The sequence below is a fragment of the Haplochromis burtoni genome, unplaced genomic scaffold (genome assembly GCF_018398535.1).
Source record: "Haplochromis burtoni strain Fernald_Lab_line unplaced genomic scaffold, NCSU_Asbu1 Contig_682, whole genome shotgun sequence".
Lineage (NCBI taxonomy): Eukaryota > Metazoa > Chordata > Actinopteri > Cichliformes > Cichlidae > Haplochromis > Haplochromis burtoni.
Genome location: NW_024583043.1, coordinates 149,834 through 165,305, shown reverse-complemented (window position 1 = coordinate 165,305; position 15,472 = coordinate 149,834). Strand labels below are relative to the sequence as shown.

Here is a 15,472-nt window from a genome sequence, read left to right as displayed (position 1 = left end):
CTTTTGCAAAACTCTTCACACAATCCTCCTAACTGACCGTCAGCTTGGCAAAGCAGTTCATTTCACATTCAAAATGCACACAACTACCAAAACACTTCATTCAGGTCTCAAATAAACTCATTCTTCCAGAACACTAGCAAAGGTTGACAGCCGACAAACACACTTTGTCACCCACAAAACAATGACCTAAAAAACACTAACAACATGTAGCATTACAGTGTTTTCTTGTGTAAAACAAGGACACATCTCTGTTTATAATTTCAATATATGTTACTGGAATGAATCAGACATCATGCAGAATTCGTTAATATTTGTTTATGTATTTTTATTTTTTGCACTAAGTAATCCCAAAATACAAGAATTTGTATACACACCATCCACTGATACACATACAATAGTAATGCTAATCTACTCGGTCTTCCTCCATTTGGCCACAGGTTCTCATCCACATCACATCTCTATGTCATCTAGGGCAACACACCTAGGAAAGAATCTTCTGGCTGCCAGAATTGAAGGAGTTGAAAGATTGAAGCAGTAACACCTGTGCAGATGTTCATCTACAATGAGAATCAGCTGTGGCTGGTTACAGTTTTTCTCAAATGTTAAAACACAAAAGCCAATCCTGTAACCCAAATGACCAGTAGTCTAAACACATTTACTAAATGTAGCCACCATATTCCAGTACCATAAACACATGTCACATGAAGACACAATTCACAAAACACAACCCTCTGTACTCATAAATCTAAACACATTTTTCCTTGCTAAAACACATGTTGCAAAACAACTCTGCTCATATTCTCAAATGAAAGCCCATGTGATGCAAAATGCTTGCCACAGTCACCAATCTTTGAACACAGGGAACACACCTGGCGTCATTCACTACACACAATGACTCAAAATTGAAGACACTTGTTGCTAATGCTGTACCCACATGTAAAAGCAAGTTCAGAGTGCACAGTATGCTGAAGATTCCAAACAAACACAATGGATGAAGGCAGAGTCAGGGGAAGAGGAATTTGATGCAGAGGAGGGAGAAGAGCTGGCCCTGGAAGAAGAGGAGCAGGCCAATGAGGAAGAGGAGTTCAAATGAGAGGAGGAAGAGGAGCGACCAACGAGGAAGAGGAGAAGGCCAACATGGGAGAGGAGAAGGTCCAGGAGGGAGAGCAAGACAACCTCGCACCATCATTACGGACGAGATGCGAGCAACAGCTCAGCGACATGATGCCGCACAGTGATTGTGGTGTGTGTGTGGTGTGAATAACGTAAATAAAAAAACTTCACACCCTGTTCATGTTTTCAAGATTACTGTTGTGTGCAATAGATTCTGTTTTTGCATTGAGTTGTGTTACAGTAGTGTACGTACATGCAGGATTTTCTATAGATTTATACTACTCATATGAAACTCACAAATCTAAATGCCTAATCCTCTGCAGAGATCTACGACGATCCGTTACTGTATAGTTTCTAAAATATGCATTGGCAGTTATGAAACAAAGAACCTTCTCACAAATTGAGCATTGTGTTTTCAATTGTTTTGCTGTAGTGTGTAATGCTGTGTATAGTGTTTACAGTTTTGACAGCTTCGAGCTGCTCTCTTGGTGTGGGAGTTTGAGTTTTGCAGTGGGAAGGTGTGGTTGTGTTTATGTAGCTTTAGAGAAGGGTGTCTCTGTTTTGTCTTTTTTGTTCTTTTGTTTTTGATTGTGCTGTTTTTGTGTTTCTGTTGTTTTCTGTCTCTCTTCTCTTTTTTTTGTGCTCTTTTTTTTCTTTGTTCTTCTTCTCTTTTTTCTTGTTTCTCTTTTTCTTTTTTTTCTTTAGCTCTCTGCGGTCTTTCTTCACCCCGCCTCTTATCTTTCTTTTTGTTTTTTTCTTCTTCTAGGTTTTCTGTACTCTGTGTTTCTTTTTGTCCTTTTCTGTTTTGTGTCTCTTGCTTCTTTCTCTCTTCTGCTGTCTTGCTTTGTCTGTCTTCTTATCTTTTCTTTCGATGTTTTCTTTTTTCTCTCTCTTCTCTTTCTGGTGCTTTTGACTCTTTTTTTTTCTGGTTTCTTTCTCTCTTTTCTGCTTATTTTTCTGTGTCTCTGTTTTTTCTTTTCTTCTTTTGTTTAGCTCTTATCTGATCTTTTTGTGTCTTGTTTGCTCTTTTTCGTTTTTTCTCTTGTTTTTGCTTGCGTCTATTTTTTTCTTTTTTCTTCGTCTGTGTCATGTTTTCTTTGCTGTTTTTGCTCGTGATGTCTATCTTTTCTTTTTCTCTTTTGCTATTCGTTTGCTTGTTGCGTTTTGTATGTCTCTTTTTTTTTCTTTCTCTTTCGTTTTCTCTTGTCTTTGCTCTGCTCTTTTTGCTTTTTCTTGGGCTCTTTTCTCTTGAGTGCTGTTTTTCGATGCTCTGGCTCGTTTGTTCCTGTTGGGCTATGCACGCGTGGTATGTGTTACTTCTTTGTCTTTTTTGATCTTGTCTGTTATTTGGTTTTTCGTTTTCTGTTTCTTCTTATTTCTGCTGTTTTTTGTGTATTGAGCTTTGTTCTTTTGCTTCTTCTTTTTCTTCTCTTTTCTCTTGGTTCTCTGTCTTTGTCTCTTGTCTTTTCTTTTTGTTTTTTGTGTCTGCTTTTTTGTTCTTTGTGCTGATCACTGTTTGCTGTTTCTTCTGTCTCTTCGTTCTCTCTCTCTTCTGGTCTTTCTTTTTCTTTGTTTGCTTTCGTCTTTGCTGTCTCTTTCGTTTTTTGCTTCTCTCTTGTTTTCTACTGTATAGTTTCTAAAATATGCATTGGCAGTTATGAAACAAAGAACCTTCTCACAAATTGAGCATTGTGTTTTCAATTGTTTTGCTGTAGTGTGTAATGCTGTGTATAGTGTTTACAGTTTTGACAGCTTCGAGCTGCTCTCTTGGTGTGGGAGTTTGAGTTTTGCAGTGGGAAGGTGTGGTTGTGTTTATGTAGCTTTAGAGAAGGGTGTTGTGTTTGGACATTGGGGGACCTGGTGGTAACGTTTGTGACATGTGTTTTAGCATTTGAGAAAAACTGTAACAGTTTTGAAAACAGTATGTAAGCACATGCAAAATGTCCTGTCCGTACAAAGATTTTTGGCAGTTGTTGTGTCTGAGTGAGAAGATAATTCATGAAATTTGAGAGATGTAGTCATTGAATGCATTTTGTGCCAAAACAATGATAACTGGTCCTCAGTTTAGCCCACATAGACTTCTGTTGTGCTCACTGTGTGAGGAGCTTTGCAAACGTGACCTAAGTATTGAGAAATGTGTCCTAGCGTCTGTAAAAACTGTAATGTAGTCCTTGAGCTGCATGATGGTAGAGAACATGGACACAGAGGACCGCCGTGCCTGCTACAGGTTTACTCACTACACACGTACACACACACACACACACACACACACAGACACACACACACAGACAGACACACACACACACACACAGACACACAGACAGACACACACACACACACTCACACACACACACACACACACACACACACACACACACAACACACACACTCTCACACACACACACAGACACACACACACACACACACACACACACACACACACACACACACACACACATCACACACACACACACACACACACACCACACACACACATCACACACACACACACACACACACACTCTCACACACACACGCACACACACACACACACACACAGACTACACACACACACTCACACACAGACACACTCTCACACACACTCACACACACACACAGACACTCTCACACACACATCTCACACACACACACTCTCACACACACACGCTCTCACACACACACACACACACACACACACACAACACACACACACACTCTCACACCACACCTCACACACACACACACACACACACACAGACACACACACACACACACACATGCACATCACCAGACTCTCACACACACACACACACAGCACACACACACACTCTCACACACACACACACACACACACACACACACACACACACAAACAGACACACACAGACACTCAGACACACACTCACACACAACACACACACGACACACACACACAACACAACACCACACACACACACGCACACACACAGAACTGTAGTTTGACCCAGTAAGAAAACTGTTGAATCCTCCAGATACTCACTGATATTTCAGGCTGCTCAGAGAGAAGAAACAGGGTTGTGTGCGTGTGTGTGTTAGTGCGTGTGTGCGTGTGTGTGTGTGTGCGTGTGCGTGCGTGCACTGGGTGATCTAGTGTCTCTTTGACTGTAGTAAACGTATTAGCCTCCCAGAGCATGGGAACTGAGTTTACTGGAAAGGACCCAGCTGTGCTCTGGGATTTGTGTGGCTACTTTTGTTCTTCTTACTGAACTGTGTGACGCTGCTGTCGACTCATCTCCAAACATAATGACTAACATTAGACGATTCAGCACGCTGAATAACCGCATGTTCTCTGTACTCTGTTCCTTTGTTTCATCTCTAGTTGGAGATAAGGTGCCGGCTGACATCAGGCTGACATCCATCCGTTCCACCACACTCAGGGTGGACCAGTCCATTCTGACCGGGGAGTCTGTCTCAGTGCTCAAACACACCGACCCTGTACCCGATCCCAGAGCTGTCAACCAGGACAAGAAGAACATGCTGTTCTCTGTGAGGCTCTCATAGGCCACACCCACATTTGTCCTCTTGGTTTTTGATTCGCTTTGACATGCTGTATAATTCAGATATAATCAACACAGAGGATGTGCAGCGGCCCTGACCACCGGCTGTGGAACCATCATTCAAGGGATAATGTTGTTGAACTACAACATATTCCTTTGTCTCCATCCACATACTGTTCTGACAGCAACACTACCACAAATACCCACTTCAGTGCCAAACGTGGATTAATCCGCCGCTAAAACTAGTCCCTCCAGTTTGGACCAACGTGGTGTAAAATGAGGCTCATAGATTTGTTAGTTAACTCATTAATTTTATTGAGGCAGCTGTCATTGAGGAAGCATTCATATGAAGTGATTTACTCCGTGGACTTTGCTTTTAGATAAGAGTTGCTGGTGTTGGTAACCTAATTAGTTTACTACCCTCGTACATGTCAGCCAGCATGATCCTATTGGTAGTTGCTTCAGTTTTATGGTGTCGGGGCGCTACATCGCTCCAAGTCTCTTCCTGGGAATGTCTTCAGAGTTGCATACGTGGTGATGCTAGCAATCATAGCAGCCTGAAACGACTTCATCCAGGCCCAAGTGTGCCAGGCGTAACCATGCCTGCTCACCACGTTCAATACGTCACAAAGCGGGAGGCTTTCAACCCACAGCCAAACTGGAGGGATAAAATGAAAGAACTGACTGTTTGCAGCAAGCGTCTAACATCCACCTGTTTCTTCATTTTACTGGTTTATTTATTTCTGTACTAAGAAGATAAAATGGCATGAGACAGCGCTTTGAATCTAAAACCTGCAGTATGCACACACGTAGTAGTGTGTGTTGGGCTCAGGTGAAGGACCAATCTATGAGTAAGCTGTGTGTGTGTGTGTGTGTGTGTGTGTGTGTGTGTGTGTGTGTGTGTGTGTGTGTGTGTGTGTGTGTGTGTGTGTGTGTGCCTCAAAGGCTGCTGAGTCACCAGGTGGTCTCTGTGGTCAAAGAACAGCAGCCACTGATGTTTAATTCAGCAGCATGAGTGTGAGCTCTGCTGCTCTGTGTACTGACAGCCTGAACTTTTGCTCAGGGTACCAATATTGCAGCTGGCCGAGCCATCGGAGTCGTAGTGGCAACAGGGGTGCAGACGGAGATTGGGAAAATCCGCGATGAGATGGCCTCCACTGACCCCGAGAGGACCCCACTGCAACAAAAACTGGACCAGTTTGGAGAGCAGCTGTCCAAGGCGAGGATCGAGCTGTCCTCCTGGGTGATGTTTAGTCTTTATTAACAACAGGAGTCCAAGTAACTCTGTTTTGGTGCACCCTGCAGGTCATCAGTGTGATCTGCGTGGCTGTGTGGGCCATCAACGTGGGACACTTTAATGACCCGGTCCATGGAGGCAGCTGGCTGAGAGGGGCTGTGTATTATTTCAAGATTGCTGTGGCCCTGGCTGTGGCTGCCATACCAGAAGGTCAGGCCTGTTACATCGCAGTTAATTGTCACACGCTGATCTCTCTCAGATCTCATTTTGGGGGTGTTAAATTGCTTGGATGGCCAGATCTGTGCTGACAGACTGACCAGCCATCTCTGTTTAAGCAAGGCACGCAGCATCAGCTACAGGAAACTGTAAACGTCTCGCTAGGATACGAAGGTGAACAGAGTTCCTTCCTCTGCTTGTTCCCTTCCAGGCCTTCCAGCAGTCATTACCACCTGCCTCGCCCTGGGAACCAGGAGAATGGCTCGGAAGAATGCCATAGTCCGCAGCTTACCGTCAGTGGAGACGCTGGGTTGCACCTCTGTGATCTGCTCGGACAAAACAGGAACACTAACCACCAACCAGATGTCAGTCTGCAGGGTAAGACGTGAGAGGGACCCAGTACCTAAACTGCTGTACGCCTCTGCCTGCTGTAGCGTGCACGTTCTTACTTTTTACAAATTAACAGCTCGTAATTTTGCACTAACACTCGATGTGTCTCAGACTGCTTTGTCTCTAAACACCGTCTTCATGTTGCTCCTGGATGCAAGCTGCTGGCCTCGGTCCTGCAGACTTCTCCGGTTGTTTCCATGTTGGGTTAGTTGGAGTCTAGTTTGCACTCCAGTCTCATGCGTGTGAAATGTGAGGGACCACGACAAAGGTCGAGCAGTCCAGTTGAGTGACTGACGTGAGACCCAGCAGGTGTCTGTTACTGACCTCTGCTTTTTAATGCTTTCACTCTGATGATATAATCCGTTATGTCCATCAGATCAGTGCTGCTGTAGCACAGCGAGGCCTCGACACCTGCTGCAGATTTTAGCAGCAGGAGAAAAACGTGGAGCATTCGTCACGGATGAGGTCAAATAACATGTTCTAACCTGGACTAATGAGCTCCTGTAATGTGTGTCTGTGTGTGCCTGCATGTGTGTAGATGTTTGTAGTAGACAGTGTGTCAGGGGAGCGCTGCAGCCTGAGCGAGTTCACAGTGACTGGATCTACGTATGCCCCTGAAGGGGACGTGTGAGTGTCTTTAGCCTTTACTACTTAACTGTGACGATTCAGTGTTCAAGCTCACACTTTGAAATCTCTTCTTTTCGCTGTGGTTTAAAAACATTCCTGTCTGTGTTCCTCGTCGTTCAGTTACAAGGATGGTTCAGCGGTGAAGTGCAGTCGGTATGAAGGCCTGGTGGAGATGGCCACCATCTGTGCGCTGTGTAATGACTCATCGCTCGACTACAATGAGGTAAGAAATGCAAACAGACCGTCACGGATGACCGTACATGGTTCTGGCCCGAGTGGGACTGGAACGAGACTTGTTTCACACGTGCTGCTCTAAACTGGCCGGTAAACAAGGCAGAAACAGCGTCCTGTCTCTGTGTGTGTAATCCAGGCCAAGGGAGCGTATGAGAAGGTCGGGGAGGCGACAGAGACTGCCCTCTGCTGTCTGGTGGAGAAAATGAACGCGTTTGAGACTGACCTGAGAGGCCTGAGCCCTGCTGAGCGAGCCACCGCCTGCTGCTCTGTAAGTGCACGGCTGAAGGCTGATGTGGAAACAGAAACTCTGCCCCAGCTTTAAGCAGGACTGGGGTCTGTTTGCGTGCTCTGCTTCTGTCTTACACATCATTACCCAGTAAGCAAACTGGGAATCGTGTAATGTGAAGGTGGTCTGCTGAAGAACGCCACAAACAGCAAAGATAAACCTGTAGAGACCTGAAAGAAAAGAGCAGCATCGCTGTGCTGATGACGGTGAGGCGGAGTCTTACTAAACATGTGCTCGTGTGTGTTTTCAGGTGATTAAGCAGCTTATGAAGAAAGAGCTGACTTTAGAGTTTTCCAGAGACAGGAAGTCCATGTCTGTGTTCTGTTCATCCAACAAACTCACCAGATCTGCTGCAGGAGCCAAGATGTTTGTTAAGGTCGGTGCACACGCTGGTTCTCCACTTTTATGGAGGAGCAGCCGACACTGAGCGCTCTGATCCTTCTGCTCAGGGAGCTCCGGAGAGCGTCCTGGAACGCTGCAGCTACGTCAGAGTCAGCGGCTCTGCTCGCGTGCCTCTGAGCCCGGTGGTTCGAGAGCAGCTCCTGTCCGTCGTACGGGAGTGGGCGACGGGCCGAGACACGCTGCGATGTCTCGCCATGGCGACGAGGGACGCGCCTCCTGACATCCACCGCCTCAACCTGGAGAACTCAGCGGCCTTTGCTAACTACGAGGTGAGAGCTGGGCCTTGTTAGATCACACGCGTGGTCAGGTCGACTGAGTGATGAAAGGGAGTATCACGCTGTAGACACGTAAAGGTTTCTGTCGTCTGTTCTTCCCAGTCGGACCTGACTTTTGTGGGCTGTGTGGGGATGTTGGATCCCCCGAGAAAAGAAGTGCTTAACGCGGTGCGAATGTGTCGGCAGGCTGGAATACGAGTCATCATGATCACAGGTACTCACTCGCACCTCTAGATAGCAGCTCTTCTTCTCTCCTATGTGTAAATACAGGCAGCACCGTTACCGTGGATCAGTGGAAATGTCGGCGCCTTCGTTTTCTCACCATGATGCTCACTGTTGAGGACGCACATCAGGTGGACCTGATACGGCCGTGGCCTTAAATGGAGTCACTGAGCCTATGGCGGTTTGATGTTGAAAGCAGCCACAGTTTCTATCAGCTGTTTGTCACGTGACCCTGACTCCGCCCACTCCTTGTCTTTGGGCAGCACAGCATTATTGGCAGGCCTGACACAGGTACCACAGCATGCCAGCCTCAGCTCAGCGGTTACAGTTAGAAGGACACATTAGAGGCTTTATTTTTCAGATTTGTTGGTTGCAAATAAACCGATCTGACCACTCGTGTGCTCGGAGCGCACGGCAAAACTGTGCAAACAAATAGTTTATTGTTACTGTGCCTGATCTGTGAGCTGCGCTTCAGCATTCTTCACAAAGCCCGATGGCCTGATGGGGTCGTGACTCCATCCATGTCAAAGAGGTCTGACTGACAGTCCTACCGCCTCTGCCTGTCGTGTTCAGTCAGCTGCTCTTGCTGCAAGTTGAAGGATGTGATAGAAAGCATCTCCATGATGCTGCTGACAACAATTGAGCATCCTGAGTTTCTTTAGACACTCACTGTTCCAACCTGTGTCGCTGGTGCTGAGACGGGGAGACGACGGGTGAACAGCTGACGGCGTGATCTATGCCAGAAACAAACCTGGGTTTGACTAAACATCCATCTCAGCCAGTGAGAACACATAAGTAGCATTTATCTAACCAGTGCCACTGCTGGTACGCACATTCATTGCATGATCCCAGGACGACATGCATTCATTAATCTGAAACAAGGCTTTCGTGGCAGGTGAGGAAACTGCTGGAGAAGAAGTAGCGTCTCAAGGACTGAGTGAGATTTGATTTGATTTCCCCAGAAGGGTGTGCTGGTGTCCCAGGCCTGGTAACGATGCTGTGATACACGTCTGAGGCTCCTGAAAGTTTACAGCCTCCTCTGGTGTAATTAGACGTAGATGCTTCAAACTGGCCTTTGACGGCCGAGGTAAGCAGTGATCTGCGCTACACTGGACCGACTAATAAATAAATCCCAGCCAGAGCGTCTGAAGTGACTCAGGCGACTTCCTGTTAATAATCCCCACCCAAGTAAAGTCTGTGTGTAGGAAACCAACACAAGATCGAGCTAAACGAAACTTGACTCTGACGACTCGTCGCTCTTCTTCTTCTGCAGGAGACAACAAAGGAACAGCGCTGTCCATCTGCAGGCGAGTGGGCATCATCACAGAGCAGGAGGAAGAGCAGGAGGGCGCGGGGGTCATCGGGGGCCTAACGGGGCGGGAGTTTGACGAGCTGCCCCCACACCTGCAGCGTCAGGCCTGTCAGACGGCCCGTTGCTTCGCCCGGGTGGAACCGGCCCACAAGAGTCGGATAGTGGAGTACCTGCAGAGCCTGAACGACATAACGGCCATGGTGAGAGAGCGAGCGTGTGCTCATCGCCTGCTCAGGCTGTCTGCTGCTGTCACCTAATGGTTCTGGACGTTTAGACAGGTGACGGGGTGAACGACGCGCCGGCGCTGAAGAAGGCAGAGATCGGCATCGCCATGGGCAGCGGCACAGCGGTGGCCAAGTCTGCCTCCGAGATGATCCTAGCTGACGATAACTTCTCCACTATCGTAGCTGCCGTGGAGGAGGGCAGAGCCATCTACAACAACATGAAGCAGTTCATCCGATACCTGATATCCTCCAACATAGGAGAGGTGGTCTGGTGAGTAGGAAGAAGCGGCGTTACCACCTGTGTTTGTGGTAAACCAGACGCCTCCTCTCTGATCCCTGCTCTCCGTCTGTCCGCAGTATTTTCCTAACAGCAGCACTGGGCATGCCTGAAGCGCTGATCCCCGTCCAGCTGCTGTGGGTCAACCTGGTCACTGATGGATTCCCAGCAACCGCTCTGGGCTTCAACCCTCCGGACCTGGACATCATGTCTCGTCCTCCTCGCTCCCCGAAGGAGCCGCTCATCTCCAGCTGGTTGTTCTGCCGCTACCTCATCATTGGATGTGAGTGGCTCACCTCCTGCCATGTTGGGAGCATCGTCCCTTTCATGTTTGAACCAGGATGAAGCTAAATTACATGCACAGCACAGGATTTCTGTGTTCTGCGTGTTTAACTGCTTTGAAAGTGCACCGCAGTGACTTGTGTTTGTCCACAGGTTATGTGGGAGCTGCCACAGTGGGAGCTGCTGCCTGGTGGTTCATGGCAGCCCACGATGGACCCAAACTGACCTTCTATCAGCTGGTAAGCATCTTACATCTTCCCAAATATTGAAGAGCACCTTATTTCTAACATGAGCACAACTGCAAACCTGAAGAGACAGTTTTTTGTGGGGCGATCGTGGCTCAAGGGTGGGCAGTTTGTCTTGTAACCGGAAGGTTGCTGGTTCGAGCCCCGGCTCAGACAGTCTCGGTCGTTGTGTCCTTGGGCAAGACTAGAGGGGCCGATGGCGCGATATGGCAGCCTGGCTTCTGTCAGTCTGCCCCAGGGCAGCTGTGGCTACATGTAGCTGCCTCCACCAGTGTGAGAGTGAATGAGTAGTGGCATTGTAAAGCGCTGTATAAATGCAATCCATCATTATTATTTGTTCGTCTGCCTTACAGTATCATGTTGTTGTGTCTCGATGCACGCTCAGTCATCCAGGTAACTCACTCTCCAAAGGTTGATCCTGTTCATCTGGACGTAGCGTTTCGTCATCATCAGGTGGCGTCTTCAGTCTCAGCTGACTGCAGGTTTGTGCTTGTTCATCAGTGCTCATGAGAATTTGCATAATTGTGATGAAGGAGCTGAGCTCCCAGCCCATTGTTCCTTCAGGGCTGGTTTCAGTCATTATGCAGATGTACTGCTTATAAGGTTGAGACCTGCAGTCAGCTGAGACTGAAGACGTCACCTGATGATGACGAAACACTACGTCCAGATGAACAGGATCAACCTGCTGTTGTTGTTGTGATTCGTTGCTGTATGAATAAAACTAAACTGGCAGTCTGTTTGCTGATGCTTCAAAGGTCAAAGGTTACCACATGAGCTCTACGCACATCAGACAAACTGTGATACAGCGTAAATGTCCTCATGAAGCACTCTGACTGCCTCGTTTCTGTGCGCTCACACACCAGTGAAGCAGAGAGTAACCTGGGGTTCAGCATCTGGCCCATTTGGCACACAGACTGGAGGGGTCCAACCATCAGCGTCACTATGCAGAGCGCCTGCTCCACCTCGTGAGCCGTACGCCCCCTGCAGGGTGTAGTAATGCTGTTTTGGCTTTTTCCCACTACAGTCCCACTATCTGCAGTGCAGCGAAGGCCACGCTGAGTTTGCTGGAGTGCAGTGTTCGGTCTTTGAGTCTCCTTATCCTATGACTATGGCTCTGTCTGTGCTGGTCACCATAGAGATGTGCAACGCCTTGAACAGGTAAGAAAAGACAGTCAGGTGAGAGGTGACGATGGCAGAGGAAAGTAATTCGCTTTTTTTGGGCTGTCCAGTCTGTCCGAGAACCAGTCCCTGCTAAAGATGCCCCCGTGGTCCAACCCCTGGTTGGTGGGGGCCATCTGCCTGTCCATGGCCCTGCACTTCCTCATTTTATATGTGGACCCCCTGCCGGTAAGCACCAGAGACAGTCCTGGACGTTCAGTCCTTTTCTATGACTGCAGAGCTGAACCGCCGATGCTTCTGTCTCCAGGTGATATTTCAGATACGCCCACTGTCCTGGACGCAGTGGGTGGTGGTTTTGAAGCTGTCCCTTCCTGTCATCTTGATGGATGAGGCCCTCAAGTTACTGGCCCGCAACTACATCGAGCCAGGAAGCCACATCCAGGTCAGAACAAGTGACGTCAGCAGGTTGTCTCACCATAACACTTTTCTTTTCTAACGCTTCTCTGTTGAAATCCACGTCTCCCAAAGACTTTAGAAGAGGAAGAGGAGCAGCAGAGGGCGAGGGCCAACGTGGGGTCGGTTGGTGCTGCGGTGATGAGGCTCCATCAGTCGCTTAAGGGTGTGTCCTGGTCCTTCGTACTGATCTCTGCACCGCTGGTGATCTGGATCTTCAGTCTGGACTCTGACATCACCAACATCTTCTGGGAGTGACAGGGATGTGGGTGGGCTGCCGGGGACGCACAAACACGGTGAAAGAAGGGAAAAGGGGTGTGGAAGGTGTAAGGGTGGGGCGTGGGGAAACGAGGCACGAGAATGGTGATGGATGTGACGAAGGAAACATGTAACCCTGAGACAATCAGAGAAAGTGTGTGTGTGACAGCCTCACCGATAAAGGTGCTGTGTGCAGCTGATCTGCTTTGAGTTCACACTTCCTCCCACGTTCCTGCTGTGTCGCCACGTCACACCCACAGACACGTCACAGCTCACCGCCGGTTTCTTTGCAATCTTCCAAAGAGTGCTGTTGGTTTGTGTGAACTTGGATCTGATTTATTCTTTCATGTAATTTGAAATAGAGAGAAATGTTAGTGTTTGAGGTTTGGTGCATGTGTGTAGTTTACAGTGTGTGTTGGTGTTTTCCATATTTCTCCTGACATTCCCGGCTCCCTGCTGTGTGGATGCTACCGTGCTTCACACAGCACTTTTATGAGGAAACGAGTGGATTAGAATCACACGCAGGCTCTCCATCCACACTGTTGTTCACGTAGTAATAATGTGTGCTCCACGATAAGGCCGCCTGCCTCTGGAACAGCAGAGTCTGCCAGCCGGCTGCTTTCATAGTCTGCACTGTTGTTTGGACGTCCTCACGTGAAACTAATCCGAGCCGTGAGGACGGCTAGCGTTTCAAATGCATGTGAGTGCACGTCACACACTTCTGGCTTTGAGTTTTAAAGTTGATCCTGCAGAAGCGTGCCGTCTCCCTGCAGCCGGGAGTGAAAGTGGGACAAACCTGATGAGGATGCACATATTTATCAGAGGCTAACCCTTCTAGCATATGCGACCTTGATTCTGATGGCCGACTGTCCTCTGTTGTCTTTTCTGTGTATCGATGCTGACACTGCTGACTGTCTTGAAGTTGACGTGGCGTTCGTTGGCTCTTCTCAGACAAGCTGAGGGCAGAATAAGTTCTTCAGTTAACAAATACTGGTGTTCAGTACGGCTGTGCTGCCAGTCGGCCTCTACCTGACGCGCTTTCCCTGCTTTGTGTGTGATTGATTTGGTTGTGGATGTCAGGGATTCAAAGTCAGCACGTCATGTGTTTCTTTCAGGTCGGTCCTCCCTCCTCCACAGAAGCCGTGTCTGTGTTGGTGAACATCACACGGAGCGTTTCAGTTTGATGTAAACACAGATTTGAACGAGGGTCTGCCTTTTTGTCCAGCGATGCCATGAAGTCTTGAACTTAGCTGTCATTATGTAACACATGCAGCCTTCATTAGGAGGAATATCATTACTGAACGGACAGGAAGAGTTAGAAAGTAGCCCTAATGTTCTGACATCAAGTCATTTTGTAGAGAAATAAATCATTAAGATTCACACTAAGAGCTGATTTAAGGGGTTTTGTATTTGTGTTATTCATGGTATAACTGATTTTCTCAGAAGTGTGAAGCTGTTGGAGGTTTTGTTGTTTGGCACAGAATCTTTTTTTTCTCATTTCAATTTATACTTTTTCTCACAATAGACTAAAAACTGGTTTAAAATAAAGAGTGAGACTGTAATGAACAGCTTTTCTGCAGATGCCACCCCATCTCTTTAAAACAACGACATTGCATCAACTGCATTTACTCTGTACTTGTTATTATTGCTGTTTCCTCTGCTGCGCCCGTCCTCCACAGAGAAGAAGTGAAGGGAACACACCTGAAATAAAGGTTGGATTAGAAAAAGCTCACAGTGTCTTTCAGGTCATTGCATCTCAAATTACTGTCAGCCTTCTGCTTGACCATCACTAAAATGTTAGGGTAAAACGTTTGTGTGTGTGTTTGTGTGTGTGCACGTTTAGATAGAGCTGGACTAAAAACACACAGAAGCACTGATAGCAGCACATGAAGAAGCTTTAAGCACACTGACAGAATCTGGAGTTCAGCAGGGTGTAAGATGCAGGCAGGTCATTCATGGCACGCCATAACCACATAGTTTCATAATTCAATTCAATTTTATTTATATAGCGCCAAATCACAACAGTCGCCTCAAGGCGCTTCATAGATACAGAGAAAAACCCAACAATCACGTGACCCCCTATGAGCAGCACTTTGGTGACAGTGGGAAGGAAAAACTCCCTTTTTAACAGGAAGAAACCTCCGGCAGAACCAGGCTCAGGGAGGGGCGGGGCCATCTGCTGTGATTGGTTGGGGTGAGAGAAGGAAGACAGGATAAAGACATGCTGTGGTAGAGAGACAGAGGTTAATAACAGATATGATTCAATGCAGAGAGGTCTGTTAATACATAGTGAGTGAGAAAGGTGACTGGAAAGGAAAAACTCAATGCATCATGGGAATCCCCAGCAGCCTACGTCTATTGCAGCATAACTAAGGGAGGATTCAGGGTCACCTGGTCCAGCCCTAACTATATGCTTTAGCAAAAAGGAAAGTTTGAAGCCTAATCTTGAAAGTAGAGATAGTGTCTGTCTCCTGAATCCAAACTGGAAGCTGGTTCCACAGAAGAGGGGCCTGAAAACTGAAGGCTCTGCCTCCCATTCTACTTTTAAATACTCTAGGAACAACAAGTAGGCCTGCAGAGCGAGAGCGAAGTGCTCTAATAGGGTGATATGGTGCTACAAGGTCATTAAGATAAGATGGGGCCTGATTATTTAAGACCTTGTATGTGAGGAGCAGGATTTTGAATTCTGGATTTAACAGGAAGCCAAAACAGGAGAAATCTGCTCTCTCTTTCTAGTCCCTGTCAGGACTCTTGCTGCAGCATT

At 47.4% G+C, this 15,472-nt stretch overlaps 1 protein-coding gene across 2 annotated transcripts in view; it reads left to right on the top strand.

Annotated features, from left to right (window-relative positions):
- The window catches only part of si:dkey-28b4.8 (sarcoplasmic/endoplasmic reticulum calcium ATPase 2), a 22,860-nt gene extending 8,425 nt beyond the window's left edge, over positions 1 to 14,435 (top strand). For both annotated transcript variants that reach the window (XM_005949666.2, XM_005949665.3), the window contains exons 7-24: positions 4,472 to 4,638; positions 5,713 to 5,868; positions 5,955 to 6,096; positions 6,314 to 6,480; positions 7,031 to 7,119; positions 7,240 to 7,342; positions 7,490 to 7,621; positions 7,890 to 8,015; positions 8,089 to 8,310; positions 8,419 to 8,530; positions 9,812 to 10,050; positions 10,125 to 10,345; positions 10,432 to 10,634; positions 10,787 to 10,872; positions 11,903 to 12,036; positions 12,108 to 12,225; positions 12,305 to 12,439; positions 12,526 to 14,435. In XM_005949666.2, the coding sequence (XP_005949728.1) occupies positions 4,472 to 4,638; positions 5,713 to 5,868; positions 5,955 to 6,096; positions 6,314 to 6,480; positions 7,031 to 7,119; positions 7,240 to 7,342; positions 7,490 to 7,621; positions 7,890 to 8,015; positions 8,089 to 8,310; positions 8,419 to 8,530; positions 9,812 to 10,050; positions 10,125 to 10,345; positions 10,432 to 10,634; positions 10,787 to 10,872; positions 11,903 to 12,036; positions 12,108 to 12,225; positions 12,305 to 12,439; positions 12,526 to 12,708 (2,735 nt within the window). In that variant the 3' untranslated portion in view covers positions 12,709 to 14,435. The remainder of the gene's footprint in view (positions 1 to 4,471; positions 4,639 to 5,712; positions 5,869 to 5,954; positions 6,097 to 6,313; positions 6,481 to 7,030; positions 7,120 to 7,239; positions 7,343 to 7,489; positions 7,622 to 7,889; positions 8,016 to 8,088; positions 8,311 to 8,418; positions 8,531 to 9,811; positions 10,051 to 10,124; positions 10,346 to 10,431; positions 10,635 to 10,786; positions 10,873 to 11,902; positions 12,037 to 12,107; positions 12,226 to 12,304; positions 12,440 to 12,525) is intronic.
- The last annotated feature ends 1,037 nt before the right edge of the window (positions 14,436 to 15,472 follow it).